The sequence below is a fragment of the Muntiacus reevesi genome, chromosome 10, assembly GCF_963930625.1.
Source record: "Muntiacus reevesi chromosome 10, mMunRee1.1, whole genome shotgun sequence".
NCBI classification, from domain to species: Eukaryota; Metazoa; Chordata; class Mammalia; order Artiodactyla; family Cervidae; genus Muntiacus; species Muntiacus reevesi.
In genome coordinates this window covers 79,082,937-79,102,972 of record NC_089258.1, presented here as the reverse complement: position 1 = coordinate 79,102,972, position 20,036 = coordinate 79,082,937, and the positions used below count along the sequence as shown (strand labels likewise).

Below are 20,036 nucleotides of genomic sequence, written 5' to 3'. Positions count from 1 at the left end.
AAGAAGGCATACACTGCATGATTCCAACTAGATGACACTCTGGAAAAGGCCAAACCATGGAGATGGGAAAAAGATCAGTGGTTGCCAGAGGCTGGGGTAACGAGAGGGATGAAGAGGGAGAACAGCGGGCTCTTTAGGGCAGTGAAAACATGCTGCTGTTATGAAGGGTACATGTCATTATACATTTTCCAAACCCAAGAATGCACGACGCCAGGAGTGAGCCTGAACGTAAACTGTGGACTTGGGGTGATCGTCCATCAGTGTGGGTTCATCACTTGTGACAAGTGTGCCCCAGGATGGGGATGTTGGTAATGAGGAGGCCATGCATGTGTGGGGGCTGGAAGCACGTGGGAAATCTCTGTGCCTTCCTCTCAGTTTTCCTGTGAACCTAAAACTGCTCTTTAAAAAAATGAAGTCTAAAAAAAATGTCAGCAGTTACTGAAGTGTGTGGGCAGAGTGCACCTCAAGCCCACGCTCACTGGTGCACAACTAGGAACTCCCTGATGCTGAAAAAGAAGAACAGACACTATCCATACAAAAAACAAAAAATGTATTTAAGGAATAGAAAAAGGTTTGATTTTTGATGGAGATGGGAAGATAACTTTGTATGTTGAAAATACAGACTATATTAACAAACATTGGTGTTTACAATAGTAAGCCAAATGATTTTAGCCATTCTAAATTAAGCCAGAGTTAATTTTTGCTCCTTGGAAGAAAAGCTATGACCAACCTAGACAGCATATTAAAAAGCAGAGACATACTTTGCCAACAAAGGTCTATTTAGCCAAAGCAATGGTTTTTACAGTAGTCATGTGTGGATTTAAGAGTTGGACTATAAAGAAAAGAATTGATGCTTTTGAACTGTGGTGTTGGAGGAGACTCGAGAGTCCCCTGGACTGCAAGGAGATCAAACCAGTCCATCCTAAAAGAAATCAGTCCTGAATATTCACTGGAAGGGCTGATGTTGAAACCCTAAAACTGGCCACCTGATGCGAAGAACTGACTCATTGGAAAAGACCCTGATGCTGGGAAAGATTGAAGGTGGAAGGAGAAAGGGACGACAGAGGATGAGATAGTTGGATGGATGGCAACACCTACTCGATGGACATGAGTTTGAGCAATTTGGGAATTAGTGATGGACAGGGAAGCTTGGAGTGCTGCAGTCTATGGGGTCGCAAAGAGTCGGACATGACTAAGCAACTGAACTGACTGATTTTGGATAAGAATTATGCTACTACATGAAAGATCACTCCTTTCTTCCTCTTTCCTGTTTCTGCTATCAGCAAATATGCTGCTACTGTCCCCATTTTAAAACCTTTCTTGGCCTCATTTTTCCCTTCAGCTGTGTTTAATCACCTTCCATTTACAAGAATCTTGAAACATTTGTCACAGTTGATGTTTCCATTTCCTACTCCTGTTGTCTCCTGATTCCTCACCATCAATTGTAGGTCCCCACGACTCCACCACAACTGCCTCTGTCAAACTTACCGACGACCTCCCATTACTAAATCCCCAAGTCAATTCTTGACCTCGACTGACACTGTACTCCCCTCTTCTGTATCTGACTCGTCCTCCTTGAAACAGCTTCTTCACTTGGCTCCCAAGACACGGTTCTCCTCTGATCCCATCAGCAGCTTTTTCTCGTTCCCCTTTACTGGTTCCATCTCATCTCCCCAGCCTCGGTACAGAAGTAGCCCAGGTTCTTGGTCCTGAACCTCTTTTCTATCTACACTCACTCCCTTATGGGTTTCAACCAGTTTCATCCATTTCATACATTCTGAGCTCTCCCAAATGTTTATCTCTAGCCCAGACCTCTCCTCTGAAATCCAGACTGGCATCACTGCTGCCACTAGCCATCTCTAAAACTGAGCTCCTGGTCTTTCCCTCCAAATCAGCTTCTCCCTACCCCAGTTAATCTAACTCCATGCTTCAAGCTGCAGAGGCCAGAACGTTGCAAATCATCACTGACTCCTCTCACTCACATCTCATATCCAGTCAATCAGGAAATCTTTCACACTCTATCTTCAAAACAAATCACGCTGGTCCAAGGTCACCATCGCTCATCTAGATTATTACAGCAGCCTAACTGCTTTGCCTGTTTCTGCCCTTCTCCACTTAGATCTAATCTCATGAGACACAATAGCAGCGCATCCTCTTAAAAGATAAGCCAGATCCTGTCGTGTCTTTATGTGAAATCCTCCACCAGCTCCTCTGCTCACTGTAACAAGCCAAAGTCCTTGCAACAGCCGACAGGACCAGGGGCCTTACAGGAATTGATATCTGCTCTCCTCCCTGCCTATTTCACTCCTGCCACTCTAGTTTTGCAAGTTCCCAGAAGGTGGGAAACATGCCTAGGCTTCAAGACTAGCACCTGCTGGCCTCTCCTCCCCCAAGACAGTCACATGACTCCCTTCACCTTTTTCAGGCCTTCATCCCAAGTCACAACAGGGAGGCCATTCTTGACCATCCTACTTAAAAATTCAACTTCCTCCCAAATCCTAACCTCCCTCCTCTGCTTTATTTTTCCCCAAATTACCACACACACACACACACGATCTGTCTCACCCTGCAAGAAGATGAATTTTTGGTCTACTCTGTTGACCACAGTATCCTCAGAAACAAAAATAATGTGTGGCAATAGGAAGCACCCAATATTTGTTCAATGAATATGTGAATGAATGAAACACAACAGTAATACAGAGCTGCATATGATCGAGGATAGTATATCTTGTAGCCTTATAAAAGGGCTTTATTTTTTTTTCCCCATTTATTTTTATTAGTTGCAGGCTAATTACTTTCCAATATTATAATAGTTTTTGCCATACATTGACATGACTCAGCCAAGGATTTACATGTGTTCCCCATCGTGAACCCCCCTCCCAAAAGGGGCTTTATTTTAATAGGGCATTTTGTATGCATATACATATTCAGATACTGTAGGAAAAAACAAAGCTGCTGAGACTTGATAATTAAATTAACCTCATACAAAACCCGAATAGCTATAAAGAAACAGTTCTCTAAACCGAGAGAGAGTCTAAAACACTCTCATATACAAACTCTACCTCTTGCCTCACCAGAACACACTGGAAGATGGGTCTCAACATGTACACCCTTCCTGAAGCGGGGGAAAGTCACCAGGCCCATGCAGTGGACTTTGAGTTCTTTAAGTGAGAGAGAAACCATGACACAAAGTACAAAGCACTTCATGCTTTAATGATGTATAAAAGCTGGGTGTAACCTGTTTTCAGTGAACCTCTGCACTTGGGCATGAGACAGAAAAAAGTTTTGCTGTTATTATATTGTACTTTAGTAATGTGTTAATTGCTCAGTCGGGTCTGACTCTTTGCAACCTCATGAATTGTAGCCTGCCAAGCTCCTCTGTCCATGGGATTTCCCAGGCAGGAATGCTGGAGTAGGTTGCCATTTCCTTCTCCAGGGAATCTTCCCGACCCAGGGATCAAACTCATATCTCCCATATTGCAGGCAGACTTTTTACTCTATGAGCCACGGGGGAAGCCCATACTTTGATAATGCGTCACTTAATAGATAGATACTGGTGGGTCTTATTTTTATAAACCACAGTTTAAAAGTACTTAAAAGTTTCTTCTAGGTAAAAGGAAAAAAAATAATTTCAAAAAAATTTAGATGCAGAAATAAATTATTCATGAGTTTAGTAAGTCTGTATACAAATAGAAGTGGTATGAGGCTGATAAAAGCCAAAAATGAGTCTAAAACAAAATGGAGAGTGTCCTAATTTCTCTCCCTAATCAATTCTCACATCCTCCATCAGGTCTGGCTTTGTTTCTAAACTTACATATACAGCTGAGGCTCTCTCCACCCTTCACTTAGCCAACTCAGATGCCCAGGCACCTGTAAAACATCCCCGATGAAACCCGTTACAACTCGGTGCTCACGGTTAGTGACTGAGGCTTTGGCAAGCTTCTGAAATTCTGCTCCCATCACTGAGCTGATGCTTACCAAGAATCAACCGTGTTTGTTTCCAAACTGATTTGGAAGCATATTAAAAAGCAGAGACATTACTTTGCTGACAAAGGTCCATCTAGTCAAAGCTATGGTTTTTCCAGTAGTCATGTATGGATGTTAGAGTTAGACCATAAAGAAAGCTGAGCACCAAAGAATTGATTCTTTTGAACTGTGGTGTTGAAGAAGACTCTTGAGAGTCCCTTGGACTGCAAGGAAATCAAACCAGTCAATCGTAAAGGAAATCACTCCTGAATATTCATTGGAAGGACTGAAGCTGAAGCTCCAATACTTTGGCTACCTGATGAAAAGAACTGACTCCTTAGAAAAGACCTTGATGCTGGGAAAGATTGAAGGCAGGAGGAGAAGGGAACGACAGAGGATGAGATAGTTGGATGGCATCACTAACTCGATGGACATGAGTTTGAATAAGCTCCAGGAGTTGGTGATGGACAAGGAAGCCTGGTGCGCTACAGTCCATGGGGTCACAAAGAGTCAGACATGACTAAGCAACTGAACTGAATTGAACCAAATTGATTTATGCCAATATTGTGTAATCTAATTAAATAGTACGTAAAGCAATTATATATGTGTATAACAAGAAAGAGTTGTTTCCACAAAAGCTAAATTTCTAAAAAGCTGTAGAAATAAGACATTCAATGACCATAACAGAATTCTACCAAAAAATGGTTTATTTTTAAATTACTTTTACTAAATAGAGGAATAAGGCTTCCCAGGTGGTGCTAGTGGTAAAGAACCAGCCAGCCAATGCAGGAGACATAAGAGACACGGGGTTGATCCCTGGGTTGGAAGGATCCCCTGGAGAAGGGCATGGCAACCCACTCCAATATTCTTACCTGGAGAATCCCACAGACAGAGAAACCTGGGAGGCCACAGTCCATAGTGTCACACAGAATCGGACACAACTGAAGCAACTTAGCAAGCATGCATACCAAGAAATTATTACCATTATCCTTTTAATCCTCCTGTGAACTCTTCTGATATATAATTATATTATAAATTAAAACATTTTCTAACTAATCACAGATATATTTATTTTAGTAGAGTTTCTAAAATATTGACCTTAACTACTCTGAAGCTATCAAGTTCTTTTAAATATATAAATATCTTTGTATAAAATAAAATTAAATTAAAAATATATAAGTATTTTTAAAGTAAATATATCTTTACTTAAGCTCCAGCTTTAGAATATCATGCTGTATTTTATTAGATTTCTTTTCCCCAAATAGAACCCATCAATACAGAAGACAGTCAACTGACATACAAGCCACACAAGGAAGGTAGAAAGAAATGAGTCAAGAATGAAAAACAAATATGATGAAATCAAAAGAATGAATGAATCAGGTCCCTGATACCGTTAATAATCACACCACGCAGACCGAGTCCACGCCTTTAATCTACTTCTATCAAACGTGTCTGCCAAAAGGGAAAGACCTGTGTGAAAAAATTCATTTACACACTGCTCTCATTTTCTGTGCCCTAGGCTGTTATTTGCAAGAAACTGTCATAAAAGTCACACCTGGAGCACTAAATGCAGCCCATGAACGCTGTCAGCAAAGTGGGAAAAATTCCATCTACCCAAAGCAGGAGATGCAACAAGACCACACAGGGAAGCAAACAATGATCAGGTCAGAAACCTGCCAGCTCCGGAAATTCTACTCCACCACGTGACCAGGGGCAGTATCAGAGCACCTCTTCTATCCATACATTCCTGAAAGGTTCTTAGGCTTAGCAATTCAATCTCCTGTGGTGTTTAACTCATTCATTGAACAAACATTTATCGAGTGACTACCATGGGCCAAAGCACCATTCAAAGTGCCAGAATTTTTCTCTTGGCTGCCACGCTGCATTATCTACAGGCAAACACAATATAGGGAACAAGAAAGACCAGTTTTACCATTTAACACCTGTGTGATTTTAAGAACGAAGATAATTCCACCTCGCAGCCGGGTAAGGACAATATAACCTACCATCCAGGTCACATCTATTGTCCACTTACTGCTTTTCCACAGGCACTAAGCTCTGCTCAAGCATTACTAAGGCCACAGTCTAACCACACCCTGCCTCTCACTAGGTGACCTAGGCATGGGAGTCTCCCCAGCCCCCGGATAAACACAGCCAGCCCAACCTCACAGTCATCAAATCCTTTAGGAGACCCTGACCACCCATGCAAAACAAGCGAAGTGTAATGATTATGTAAAATTCGATCTAGGGCTTCCCAGGTGGCTCAGTGGTAAAGAATCTGCCTGCCAAGCAGGAGACGCAGGTTCAATCCCTGGGTGGGGAAGATCCCCTGGAGGAGGGCATGGCACCCCACCCCAGTATTCTTGCCTGGAGAATCCCATGGACAGAGGAGCCTAGCGGGCTACAGTCCATGGGGTCACAAAAGAGCTGGACACGAGTTAGCGACTAAACAACAACGAACTTTGATCTATTTTTCTTTCCATGACTTTTTCTCCCCCCTGGGTTTTATGAATATCTGTATGGCTGTGGGAGGCCGCTAGGGATTCAGCAGTGGTAAGGAAATGGGAACACATCTTAAAGGGGAGGAAAAGGGGAGGGTGGTTGCAACCCTATGACTTGAAAGTATCTGTGAAGCTAGTTTAAATTGTGATAGTGGAACCATCTCTACTATGAGAGAGGAAGGGAAGAGAATGTGGCTTGCGCTGGATCAAGATCAGTAAGCAAAGCAGTCAGACAGGCTGGATCAGCTCTTCCAGAATCACCCTCAGTGAGGGATGTTTGCCACCGGGGACCACACCCGCTGAAGAGTCTAATTAAGTTCTAGGGGCAACCACTAAAAGGTCCTGATTATCACCAGCTTCAATCAGAGTTTGTCAAGTGTCCCAACCTTAATCACCTGGGGTGATTATGAAAAGGGACGCCTCAGAACTAAGGCACCAGACCTGCAGGCAGCCCTAGGAATCTAAAACCGGGTGACTCGTGATAGATGAGTTTGGAACCACTATTAACCATAAAATGACAGGACCTAAAGAGACCAAGAGCAGTCTTCTAGGCAGAGTGTCCTTTTCCTTTCAAGCAATTTTCTAGTCTAAGAGGAAAGCACGATTTTCTGTACATAAAAGACTCCAAAGAAACAACTTCCAAAATTTCCTTTCAATACACATAAAGGTCTCAAATCCTGAGCTTTACTTTTCCCTTAAGTAGCTTAGACAAAAGTTAAATCCATCCCTTTTTCCAACCAGAAACCCCAGAAGAATGATATTCGTTACACAAATCACTTTACAAATTAGTGTGCTGACGGACTGCAGCAAATATGTGAGGACCTAAAGTGTGTTAGGCCTACCCAAGCTTAAGATAAAGAACTCACTTACTTCAAAGGACGGGAACAAGAAAATAAAAAGTCAGCCCACAGAAGGGGGAAGATATTTGCAAAGCATATACCTGACAAGAGACTTGCATCCAGAATATATGAAGAACTCTTTTACAGTAACAAAAGACAAACCGATTTTTAAAAGGGCAATGGATCAGAATCGACATTTTTCAAAGAAAGATACACAAATGGCCAAAAAGCATACGAAAAGATGCTCAACAACATTAGTGAAATAAAACATGAGGAAATACCACTTAAAACCCACTAAGATGGCTGAAGTCAGAAAGACAGGAAATAACACATGTGGAGAAAGGGGGATTCTAGGAGTCTGCTGATAGAAATGTAAAGTGGTGCAGCCCCCATGAAAAACAGTTCAGTGATTCCTCCAAGGATCAAACACAGAGTCACAATACGACCCAGCAGTTGCACTCCTAGCTACACAGCCCAGAGAAATGGAACCATACATCCCCACAAAAACTTGTATGTGAACGTTCACAGCAACATTATTCCTAAAAGCCAAAGGAGGGGAGGGACCACTATCTGATAAATAAATAAAACATGTTCTGGCTATTTATTTGAATATCACTCAGCAATAAAAAGGAAAGAAGTGCTGATACATGCTACAGCATGACTGAGCACTGAAAACATTTTGCTAAATGAAAGAAGCCAGTCACAAACAGCCAAATAGTGTGTGGTTCCGTGTGTATGATATGTGCACAAGAGGCAGATCCATTCAGACAGAAAATAGGACAGTGATCCCTGGGTCAGGGGATGGGGGCACCAGGGAGATTACAGGGCAACAGCTAACGGATCCCAAGTTTGTTTGGGGTGATTACTATACTCTAAAGTTGACTAAGAGGATGAATGCACAACTCCTGTGAAGGTACTGAAAATCAATGAACATATACTTTAGATAGGTGAGTTGTGTGGCATGTGAATTTTATCTCAATACGATTGTTTTAAAAAGAGAATCCCATTTAACCTCCATGAGCCTCAAACACATCCTCTGAAAAGGGAGATACTACCTAGCTTACAATATTGTAAATATATAAGGAGATGTAAATTCACATACACAGACACACAAACACACCCCCCACTTCACAGTGTCTGGCACAATGTATGTTATTCTTTCTTCTCCTCCTATCCCCACATTTTTGCAGTGTTACACCTTTTTATCACTGTGTTTTCACCACAAGTTAGAAAACTCAAAATAATCATGTATTCCAACAGAAGCCTAACCTTGAGAATCCTCTCATGATTTCACACCTGCTGTTATACTCAAGGCTACCTCCCACATGCCTGACCCTGGAGAAACCCCAGCATCTATAAATGTGGCTATCTACCTCCTAGACTGAAAAGTATTTGGGGATCAAAAAGTAAGATTTTTTTTCTTTTTCTCTAGCCTATGGTCTGAAACACCTCTACTCACAATGCAGTTTTAAAGCTAAGCACACTCCTTGCCTGCTATACAAGAATCTCTCCTACTCAGCTTTATCTACTTTGAAAATCTACTGGACCTCCAAGATAACTTTGGGGTCCCAGGAAAGACCTTAGCCACTTGGATATTCATCACTACTCACCCAGAGATGGACTGTGATGCTACGCAGGTTCAAAGGGGGCTGGGAGCTATGCAACTATCCACAGCTTGCAACAAAGAGGTCAATGGCAGTGCTCTCGGTATCTCTGTTCCATTCTCAAACAACTCACAACCAGCTCTTGAATGTATATAATAGTGAATCTCAGTCAGGCACTCATTTTTCTATTTGATCAAAACAGTTTCCTCCGTCTTACTGAAGACTGTCAACTGCACGCTACCTGTTAAACAATTTGTTCTTTTTTTTAAAGACTAGTTCCTACTGTTGAATACATTTTTCCTCTCACTTCTGGTGCTTCTGTCTTCACTTTCATTTCCATTAAAATCCCATGCCTCCGTACATTCTCCCTGCTTTGGTGCCCGTCAGACACGATGGGGTAAACATGCACAGAAGTAAAAGCTTAGCAAAGCCCAGTCAGGAAACATACCACAAGCAACCAGTCAGTCAAGTGGGAGATGCCTGCCCAGGGCAACACGGCCACCGCGTAAAGCCTTTCTGCTCTACAGCTGCCGTCCCAGTTCATTAGCCACGAGTCACAGGAGGCTACTGAAGTTCATGGAAATTAAATAAAATTTAAAACGCAGTTCCTAAATCTCACTAGCCAAATTTCAAATGCTCTCGGTGGCGACAGGCAGCTACTGACTGCCGTTATGAGACAGCACGGATATAAACGAGTATTACCGTCACAGCAGAAAGTCGTGTTGAACAATACTGATTTGGAGGCAACTCACTGATTCTAAGAGAGGATTCTATGAAAGAGTTCTTAAATACAGTCATTTCAATATTTACAGGCTGTGAGGTTTGACACTCAGATATATGGCCCTGGTAACCGCTAAATGTTCTTGGCACGTTTTCTTAGCGGTCAGGAGACAAGGCTTTTTGGGGCCCAACAAAGAGCTTGGCACATGGTAAGTATCAATACTTAATATCTGCTGCATGAATGAAAGAATGAACAGCATATTAATATCTATACTTCAGTTTCTGCCATGCTATACTTACAGATGCTCGTGGAAAACAATGGGATTTTTTTTTCTCCACGGAAGACTTTTATGGGGAGAAATAAGCATCAGGAGATGAGGTAGCAGCTCATGGACCCTTTGGAGCCAACAGAAATGAAGCTGAGGGATGACCCTGGTGGTCCTCTGGCTAAGGCTTCGCCTTCCGATGCAAGGGGTGTGGATTCGATCCCTGATCAAGGGCCTGAGATCCCACATGCCTCGTGGTCAAAAAAACCAAACATTAAAAAGAAGAAGAAGCAAAGAAATGAAGTTGAAAAGCATAAACATCTGTCCAAAGGGAACTTTGATATTCAAGTGAAAAGTTTCAGACTCAAGGACACATCTTGCTTCTTCAAACACTCACTACTTGTGGCTTTTAGAGGCACGAAGGTCCAGTTGGAGACCAAGCTCTGAAAGATCACACAAACTGCTGCCCTTTCTCAGTATTTTCCCAATATAATTTTGCGAGAAAATAATATAATCACAAAGGCAGCAATCATCTAATTACATTGTCTGTGCCGCTGACTGTTAGGCCCAGATTTCCCCTTCCGTCAGAATCCTCAACCCATGCTACTGTGCTTATCAAATAACTTCTTGGAAAATAAGAATTGTTGAAAAATGAAATTCAAAACAGGCTGTAAGTTATCATACGCAGAGAAAAGCAGTTCCACTGGTCCTTAACTAACAATCACGTGAAGGCCAAACAAAAGAAACCACAGCTCCGTCTATTTAAACGTTTCCACCTTCATTGTCCACAGACTGAAGAGCCATAGGAAGAGCTGACCCGCTTCATTTCTCTAAGTCGCTTTTTCTCAGCAAAGGTCTGGGAGCAGAAGGCAGGAGAAATGGGGAGCAGCTGCACGTGACCTTCTCATGGCTGCCCTCGGCTCAGCTCCCCCCCACCCTGCTCCTACTGTTTCAGACCCCCCTCTCAACAACCTAAATCCCAGCTCACTAGGAGAAAAAAACAAGGGAAAGCAGACTGATACTCACACGTACAGAAAAGTCTAGGTCACGTCTATCACGTGACGTAACTGTAAGTTAAAATGGGTAAGGTTTACATTCAATTTTAAACGGTGAATCTGCTTTATTTGAATTCCAATTAAGTACTTATAACTATATGGAATTCCTTACATAATCCCTTTAGTATCCTTTTAGACACTGTATGTGTTTTTGAAGGAAAAATACACAATTTCCATCTCTTGAGCCAAACAACAATCCTGCTCCCACTATTTAAGCCAATAGACATATAAAATAACGCTTGCTGACAAATTAGTCATCCAATTTCAGATTCCAAGACCCAGAGAATCTAAATACGAGAGCCAAAATCCTGCAACACACAATGCTAACTTTGAGGACATAGCAGCAGAGTGGTGGTTAAAAACACTGCCAAGTTTAAACCTCAGCTCTGCCGCTTATTTAACTGTGTTACTTAACTTCTCCAGGCTTCAGACTGGAGGTAATGACAGTACTGACCACATGGGGCTGTCATGGGGACTAGAGGTAGCCTATGTTAAAACAGGCAACTAGATCTCAATAAACATTAGCTGTGATTGTAACAATGCATCATGCTTGAAAATATCGCATAAAATAAGCATCTTCCCAAAAGTCAGGCCATTATTTGAAACTTAAAAAGGCAAATGCTGCTTCTCAGACAACCCACATGAAACTACTATGTAAGAAAAGAATCTCCAGCTCAGGTCAAAGTGTTCATTTTCCCATTTACCCTAACCTCAAAGATAAACTTCCCATACTGTCCACCAACATGTACAAACTATTCTGACTTATCTACTGGTCTGTGACCAGAGAAAAGCGAGTTTCAAACTATTAATAATAGATGGCTGTTCCCAGTTAAACGAGCCAGGAAAAATGAGCGGTCAGCCACAGCCAGGGCCTGGTGCTCCCATGGAGGCAGGGGAGGGAAGCTGGCGACTCCCTTCCTTACGTCACAGGTGTCCCCAAGAGAGAAAGCGCCCCGTCACCTCTGTGTCCTGGAGTGTCAACAAAATCCTGTCCACTGGCACTAACAGGGCCCAGTTAGTTGACCTTCTAGGCACAGTGGAAAACAAGGACTGCGGGGACATGTGCTGTTTTATACAAATAAGATAGCAGAAGCAAAGATTCATTATTAGCATTGGGAGTTAACTCCTTAATTTTGAATGAGGCATGGGAATCCAGTAAATGAGCTTAAGAATAACTTCACTACATGCTGGAAGTATCTTGCCTCTCTTTCTCTCCACACCACTCCACTCTGCAAAGTGCGACAGCAGTTCACATTATCACTGGAACCACTACATCCAACACTATTTAAACTGGAGTGTGTGAAAAACATCTTTGGAAGATGGACATATAACTCAGGAACACGGAAAGGTACAAAGGGACACACACTCACAAAAAAATAATGCTCCTGCTAAATTCTTTCTAGCAAATCTCTGAAACTGCAAGAAAGAAAGAAAGAAAGTGAAGTCGCTCAGTCGTGTCTGACTCTTTGAGACCCCATGGACTGTAGACCACCAGCCTCCTCCCTCCATGGGATTCTCCAGGCAAGAGTACTGGAGTGGGTTGCAATTTCCTTCTCCAGGGGATCTTCCCAATTCAGGGATCGAACCGGGGTCTCCCACATTCCAGGCAGACGCTTTAACCTCTGAGCCACCAGGGAAGCCCCTGAAACTGCAAAGAACATCACAAAACACACAAGCTGCCCAGGCAGGGACGCCAGGAACAAACGCTTTGGGCCATTTCACCTGGATCGAACACCAAGGTTCGGCTGATTTAACTGTGAAAGAACTCCAGGAGAGCTCAGTGGCAGTACTCAAGGCGGAAACGCCTCCACTTTTGGCAAAGGGCAGCCAAGGACCCCTCTGCCTGATCACAACCGCATGGTGCGTGCGTGCTAAGTCGCATCAGTTGTGTCCGATTCTTTGCAATGCTACAGACTGTAGCCCACCAGACTGCTCTGTCCATGGGATTCCCCAGGCAAGAATCCTGGAGTGGGTTTCCACGACTGCACAGGGGGAATCACAGAACCCCTGAGAACCACAGAAGCAGCAGTGACGGGAGGTGAGACTGGACCCCAAGGTCTATGAGCCTGAATCACATGTTCAGGTGAGGGGGCTTTGGTCACCACCTGATCACTAGATTATTTCTCAGACTGTCTAAGCTTCAGTCATATCTGAATTCATTTCTAAAAATTGAGAAGGATCACCATCCATTACTCACCTACTAACCCAACCCAAATCCAAAGAAATAATCTTTTCAGAATTGCCAAATGACAACATCACCTCAGATAAACCTCAAACAAACCAGTCTGGAGGCCAAAGTACATACATCTTTTAACATTCACACGGTTTTTGCCTCGGCACTTCTTAACCAAAACTGGGATTAATCCATTACCACACTGGAGTCTAAGTTTATGAATGATGTCAGATGACTCCAGAATTTCCAAAGGCGGGAGGGGGGGAAATCAACTCTAAAAGGAGTAAAGCCTTGGACACTTTTTTTAATATAATGCCAGGCTAAATCCCACTCATATTTTCCATCACGGTCAGCAAACAGATAAATACCAAGGTTTTAGAAAGTGAATAGAGCCATTGATGGAAAGTTTCTCTGAATTTTTCTCTTTCAATGAGCTAATTTACTGTCTTATATTATTTTTATTTCCAAATTCCCAAGGTATCTCACTTTTATAAGGGCTGGTATTTAATTAAAAGCAAAATTTAACCTCTTAATACAACGTAGATAGCAAAGCATGTATTATTCTTTGGTCATTAATGAAATGAACAGTGTCAACAAAACCTTCTATAAAGCCAGCAGTCACTCAGATTTGCAAATAAAGCTTCTTACACTTGCATTTTTAAAACAACATTCAACTGTGGAATTTCGCCTTAAAATATCTCCCCCATTTAATGACCAGGATGAGTGTTGATTCCTTCACAGAACTGAGAGATGTTCAGAGGTGAAGCTGAGAGTACATCATTGAATAAGGAATGCATGTACATGTTTAAGCATGAAACCATAAAATGCTGGGGCTGGAAGGCTCTGAGAAAGCATCTATCTACCCAATCCTCTTATCCTACACAGGAGGAAATTTCAGCTCCAGAGGTTAAACCATGTGCCCTAGACAGAGGCTGAAACTCGCCATGTTTGTGACAAAATCTACCAGCCAGGTGTCTAAGTAATTTTCACCATACCCACTCTGTTTCATTTAGCACGAAGTGTATATTAATGAAGTATCTGACAAATAATCTCATAGATTTGTGATATGATTCGTGAGTGGATATAGAAAGATCTAGAAGGACAGAGCTTCTAAAAATTGTCTGGGAAGGTGTTCCATTTGTTTTGCTTTACTATGTTGTTTTTGTTGAGCATGCTGCGCTAAGTGGTGAGGACGCAATCAACGACTTTTTAAAAGAATATCCCTTGATATTCCCTTGTGATATTCCCTTGTGAATACTCTAAGGAAGGATGGTCAAGTATTTCTTGGAAGAAGCCAGAGAGCGCATCTGCTCCCCTCCTGCGAGGAGCATCCTTTCGCCCCCACCCGACCCTCCCCTTCAAGGCCCACCCAGAGCTGCTAGCAGAGGCCGTCCAGGCCCTCGGCTCCTAGAACCAAGCCTTCCTCCGGTTTCCTCCACATCTCCGCCCAAGCCTCCCGTCCTAGAAAGCAAGCTCCCTGACAGCAGAGAGCCAGTCGCGCTCACTCGGCTACCAGGCTCTGCAAAATCCTTTGCAGATATCCAGGTACAGCTCTTGAATGGAAGCGTGTGCTGCCAGCATCCGTCCCACGCAGGGGCATTTTTCAGACCTCCTCTTCCCTACACCAGTGCCTGGACTCACTCAGGAGTGAGTCCGGCGTGGAAACCCCCGTGTCCGTGGAAGGCGGACCGACAGACCACACATTTACCCCCAAGGGCCCCCGAGAGTACTCTAAACCCACGTCCTCCGAGCGGCGCCTGGATTTCTCACGTCTCGCAGCATCATCTGCCGGATCTCCCGGCACGAACCCGCAGGCAAAGTTAAAAGCCAGGAAAATCGGAGGGCCGCGACGCCTTCCGAGGCTCGGAACCCGCCCCCGTCCCGCGCCGACCGCGGCTGGGCTCCCCGCAACCCAGGCGAGCCAGAGCGCCCGCGCTCCGCCGACCGGCTCCTCCCGCTTCCCGCGCCGCCCCGACCCCGCGGCTGGAGAGCGGGGCTCGGCGTGAAGCCCCCGAGCCGCCACCCCACAAGCGAGCCTCCCGGCCCCTCACAAAGAGGGGCAGAAAGGAAGCCGTTCCCGGGACCCAGCCGCCACGAAGCACCGCCGGCCCGACGGCCGCCCGCCACCCGCCGCCCGCCCGCCGGATCGAGCCTCACCGCGGCGTCTCTCGCTTCCATCTCCCATTGCCCGCCGAGCTGCCGGAGCCGCGGGCGCCACGGCGAGAGGTCCGGCGACCAGCGCGCTCTTTGTCGCGCTCCGGGGACGCCGGCGGGCGGCGGGCGGCGGGCGGCGGGCGAGGAGTGCGCTCCCTGGCGGAGGCTGCGGCCAGTCAGCGGCTGGGGGACGGCGGGGGAGGGACGGGGGAGGGGAGGGGGCGGGGCCCTGGGGAGGAGAGGGAGGGGCGAGAGGGGACGGGGCGGGGCCCTCGGGGGGAGGGAGAGGGGGAGGGGAGGGAGAGTGGGGCGGGGGCGGGGCCCGGGGGAGGGGGAGGACCGGGGGAGGGAGAGACGAGAGAGGGAGGGGACGAGCGGGGAGGGGGCGGGGCCCCGGAGAGGGGAGGGAGGAGAGATAGCGGGGAGGGGGCGAGCGGGAAGGGGTGGGGCCGACGGTGGGAGGGGCGCGGGCGGTGGGGGCGGGCCCCACAAGGAGGCGGGAAGGGGAGGGGCAGCCCGGGGGCGGGGAAGTGCGGGGGAGGGGCAGGCCCGGGGGGCAGGACGGCAAGGGACAGGGGGGTGGGGGAGGTGGGCGGGGAAGTGGGCGGGGCCCGGGGAGGGGCAGCCCGGCGGGAGGCGGGAAGGGATAGGGGTGCGGGGAGGGGCGCGGGAAGGGATGCGGTGCGGGGAGGTGGGCGGGGCCCGGGAGGGGCAGGCCCGGCGGGAGGCGGGAAGGGATTAGAGGGGTGCGGAGGCTGGTGATGTTCGGAGAGAAGGGGAGAGATGGGGGAAAGGGGGGGAAAGCGGGAGCGGGAAGAGAGGGGGCCGGGCCGGGCCGGGCCCCGCGCGGCGCTCGCGGTCGCCGGCCTCCAGCGGAAGCCTGCCTGTTGCTTCGCCGTCTCCCTGAGGAAAGCGAGCGGCGCTTCCGACGGAGCTTCCTGTCAGGAGGCGCCGTGAGGGGAGCCGCGAAGGGGGCGGCGTCTCGCGCGGTCCGGTGGCTGGCGCCGACACACCCCCGCGCCCCCCTGGGTCGGAGCCGCCGGGCGGGGGCCCTCGGGTGTCCGTGTAGGGCGTTGCTCGCCGACGACCCGCCGACCCTTTCCGAGTCCGGTCCCTCGAAGCGGATCCCGCGCACGGGCCACGGAGGTCGGGTCTCGGGCCGTGCCGCCCCGAATGGGAGCCTGCCGGGGCATCCCGGCCTAAACTGCAGCTTCCTACCGGAGTGCCGCAGGCCGAGGCCTTTTTCCTCTTCCCCTCAAGCCTGGAGCGGCAGAGACCCGGCCTGGGAAAGAGGGGTGCGGACCTAAACCCCTCTGCGAGGTCTGTTACCTGCAAAGACCGCGCTCAGCTCCTGAATAGAACCCCGCGCGGTTGGCGGCTCCGTTCTCCCTAAGAGTCTTAGGGCTTTAAAGTCTGGCTTCAGCGGTGGTAGAAGATGCGCAAAGAAAGGGAAATGACTAAGGTGGCCAAGCTATGAGTGGGACACGGAGGATCAGGTTCTTTGGTGGCCCGAGGAGCCCGCCCACCAGGTCAGGGTGCAGGGGGCCCCTGCGTCCCCTACTTTGCCTCGCCCCTTCCACAGTGGCACCCACCAGCAGAACCAGAATGAGGGGGTGCATGCATTTATACAGACCCATTCCAGCGTCTGAAAATGATCTTAGTCCATGCTCCCCTGCCAGGGCAGAAGTTTGATCATTTGTGTAGGTTCCGCCTGAAATGCGGGAGACCTGGGTTCGATCCCTGGTTTGGTAAGATCCCCAGGAGAAGGGAACGGCTATCAACTCCAGTATTCTGGCCTGGAGAATTCCATGGACTGTATAGTCCATGGGGTCCCAGAGTCGGACACGACTGTGGACTTCGCTTTCACTTCACTTCAGTTCAGTTCAGTCGCTCAGTCGTGTCCAACTCTTTGCGACCCCATGAATCGCAGCTAGCCAGGCCTCCCTGTCCATCACCAACTCCCAGAGTTTACTCAAACTCATGTCCATCGAATCGATGATGCCATCCAGCCATCTCATCCTCTGTCGTCCCCTTCTCCTCCTGCCCCTAATCCCTCCTAGCATCAGGGTCTTTTCCAATGAGTCAACTCTTCACATGAGGTGACCAAAGTATCTTACCTGGGCATATTTCTCCCTTTATGGGTCCTCCTCTCTTACAGAATGGCACAAGACAGTACCTGTGTGCCTATTCTCAATAAACTCCCACCTTCCTTGAACCTTGAGGTCTGACGATTTTGTTGGCAAAGAATCAGGTGTAACACCAGGTAAGAAATGCAGTTGCTACCTGGGACATGAGCATTGACCCGGTGGCCTTTACCTGGAAAATCAACCAGCACTCATAAATGGAAGAAGGTCAGGATTTTGAGCTTGAATGTAAAACCATGCTAACTACACACGGACATAACTTCATAGAAAAGGCGGAGTAGACATAATTTTGCAGGAATTTACTAGTTAAGGGAACTGGGGATAGACACACATAATCAGAGACTGTTTCCTCAATTATAGAAAGAGGGTAATAATAACGTGAAGAATTGTTATTAGCATGACAAGTTATGTAAAGTTCTTGGTCCATGGTAAATGTTAAATAAAGAGGCATTTCAGGGCATCCTTGCTGGTTCAGTGGTAAAGAATCCACCTGCCAATGCAGGAGATGCGGGTTTGACTGATCCAGGAAGAGCCCATGTGCTGAGGAACAACTAAGCCCATGGACCTCAGCCATTGAGTCTGTGCTCTAAAGCTGGGGAGCCACAACTACTGAGCCCACGCTCCACAACTACTGAAGCCCGTGCGCCCTGAAGACTGTGCTCCCAACGGCAGGAGGCACCGTGATGAGAAGCCCGCACACCACAACAGAGAATAGCCCCCCACGCCCTGCAACTAGAGAAAAGCCCATGCAGCGGTGAAGACCTAGTAGAGCCTTTTAAAAATTAGTGTTTAAAAGAGGCATTTCCAAAGTTAAGCAACAGAAACATTGTCATCATAAAGGAAACTTTTTTTCTCCCTAAATCCAGCAGGTTTTAAGATCTTAGGTACAAAGCTGATCACATCTATTAAATAATCATTCATTTCTCCCACCCTAAATGATCAAAGACATAACGGTTGGAGATTCTGATCAGCAGAAATTAGCCAGTGTTGCCACTTCTGAGTTGATAAAAGTCCAAAGCAAATCAAATAAAGGTTGACATCTCATTTTGCCAGACTGTATTTTGTGTGTAAATGTTTTGTTATGCTTCTTGAAAGATTGGAAATATAGTATGAATTCCCATTTCCACTACTCTAGCCCCGAGAGATCCCAGGCACCCAGCTCAAAGTCTCACAATTGTGCTCAAGTTCATTGTCAGAATACACAAACATCCACCTTGTAAAAGTAGGAGGCACCGGGCCAGGGAGCAGCAGGAAAGAGGCGTGGGCAGCTCTGTCGTTACCCCACGTTGTATTCCTCCACCAACTCTGCCCACGAGCCCCACAGTGTATTGTGCAAAGAGAAAGATAACAGGCCAGGCATGAGGTACAGGAGGCCAAAAGAAGGAATGAAAAGGAAATTGAAATTCTCTCATGCATGATTCATGCATACAGTTAATCCCCACTATTTCTGAAGGCCACTTTGAAGTATCACATTGTAGAATATTTTTTCTTTCTTTTTTTCTTGGTACAAGAATGAAGACCTGTTTGGAATGGAAAAAAACTTCACTACAAGTTTCTAAAATTTGACAAGTTCCACACACATCACCTAATCCAGAAAAATCACATATTTTTATTAATTAACTTCCTAATACCTTTGCTCCGGGAGTTGGTGATGGACAGGGAGGCCTGGCATGCTGCGATTCATGGGGTCGCAAAGAGTCGGACACGACTGAGCGACTGAACTGAACTGAAAATACCTTCGCAGTACTTTTCCCCCGTGTGTTTTGGCTGCATACTCTTGATTATTTCTTTGGAATGACTTTTTTTTTAGCAGTTTCATTGAGATATAACTCATACACCTCACCCACCTAAACCGTACAATTCAATGTGTTTTAGTACATTCACAGAGTTGTGCAGTTTTATAAAAATTTTATCACCCCAAAAAGAATGCTATATGTTCAGCAGTTACTGCTCTTTTCTGTTAATCCCCTCAGCCCCACACAACCACTAAGCTTCTTTCTATCTGTATGGACTTGCATCTTTCTGGACCTTCCATGTAAACAGAATCATGCAATACATGGTCTTTTCGTGAGTGATTTCTTTCACTTAGCATAACATTTTCAGTGCTCATCCATGATCAGCATATATCAGAACTTCACTCCTTTTCTTGCTAAATAATATTTCACCATAAGGCTAGGCCACATTTTATTTATCCATCCATCAGCTGATGAACATTTGTGTTGTTCTACTTTTTGGCTTTCATGAATACTACTGCTATAAACACTCCTGTGCAAGTTTTTGTACGGATGTTATATTCTCATTTGTCTTGTGTAGAATTCATAGGTCATATGTAACTCTGTTTAATTTTAGTGCCAAACTGTGCATCACAGGGGCTGCACCATCTCGTATTCCCATGTATGAGGGTTCCAAGTTCTCCACATCCTAAGCCAACACTGATTATTGTCTGTATTTTGATTATAGCCATTCTAGTGGGTGTGAAGTAGTAGAATAATCCTATAACAACATTTTCAATGGGTAAAATAACAAGTATTTTCTCCAGCACAGTTAATCAAACATTGTTGGGGTTTTTTTTTTTTTACATTTTAAAAGTTCTTGTCTAACATTCATCATTGAA

At 46.0% G+C, this 20,036-nt stretch overlaps 1 protein-coding gene across 5 annotated transcripts in view; it reads right to left on the bottom strand.

Moving 5' to 3' along the window:
• PSD3 (pleckstrin and Sec7 domain containing 3) overlaps window positions 1–20,036 on the bottom strand; it is a 475,326-nt gene that overhangs the window by 391,812 nt on the left and 63,478 nt on the right. The window contains exon 1 of one of the 5 annotated variants that reach the window (XM_065901508.1): window positions 15,282–15,322. The exons of the other annotated variants lie outside the window; for them this stretch is intronic. Within the exon in view, the coding sequence (XP_065757580.1) occupies window positions 15,282–15,302 (21 nt within the window). The 5' untranslated portion in view covers window positions 15,303–15,322. Of the gene's footprint in view, window positions 1–15,281; window positions 15,323–20,036 lie in introns of those variants that run through there. 5 annotated transcript variants of the gene reach the window in all.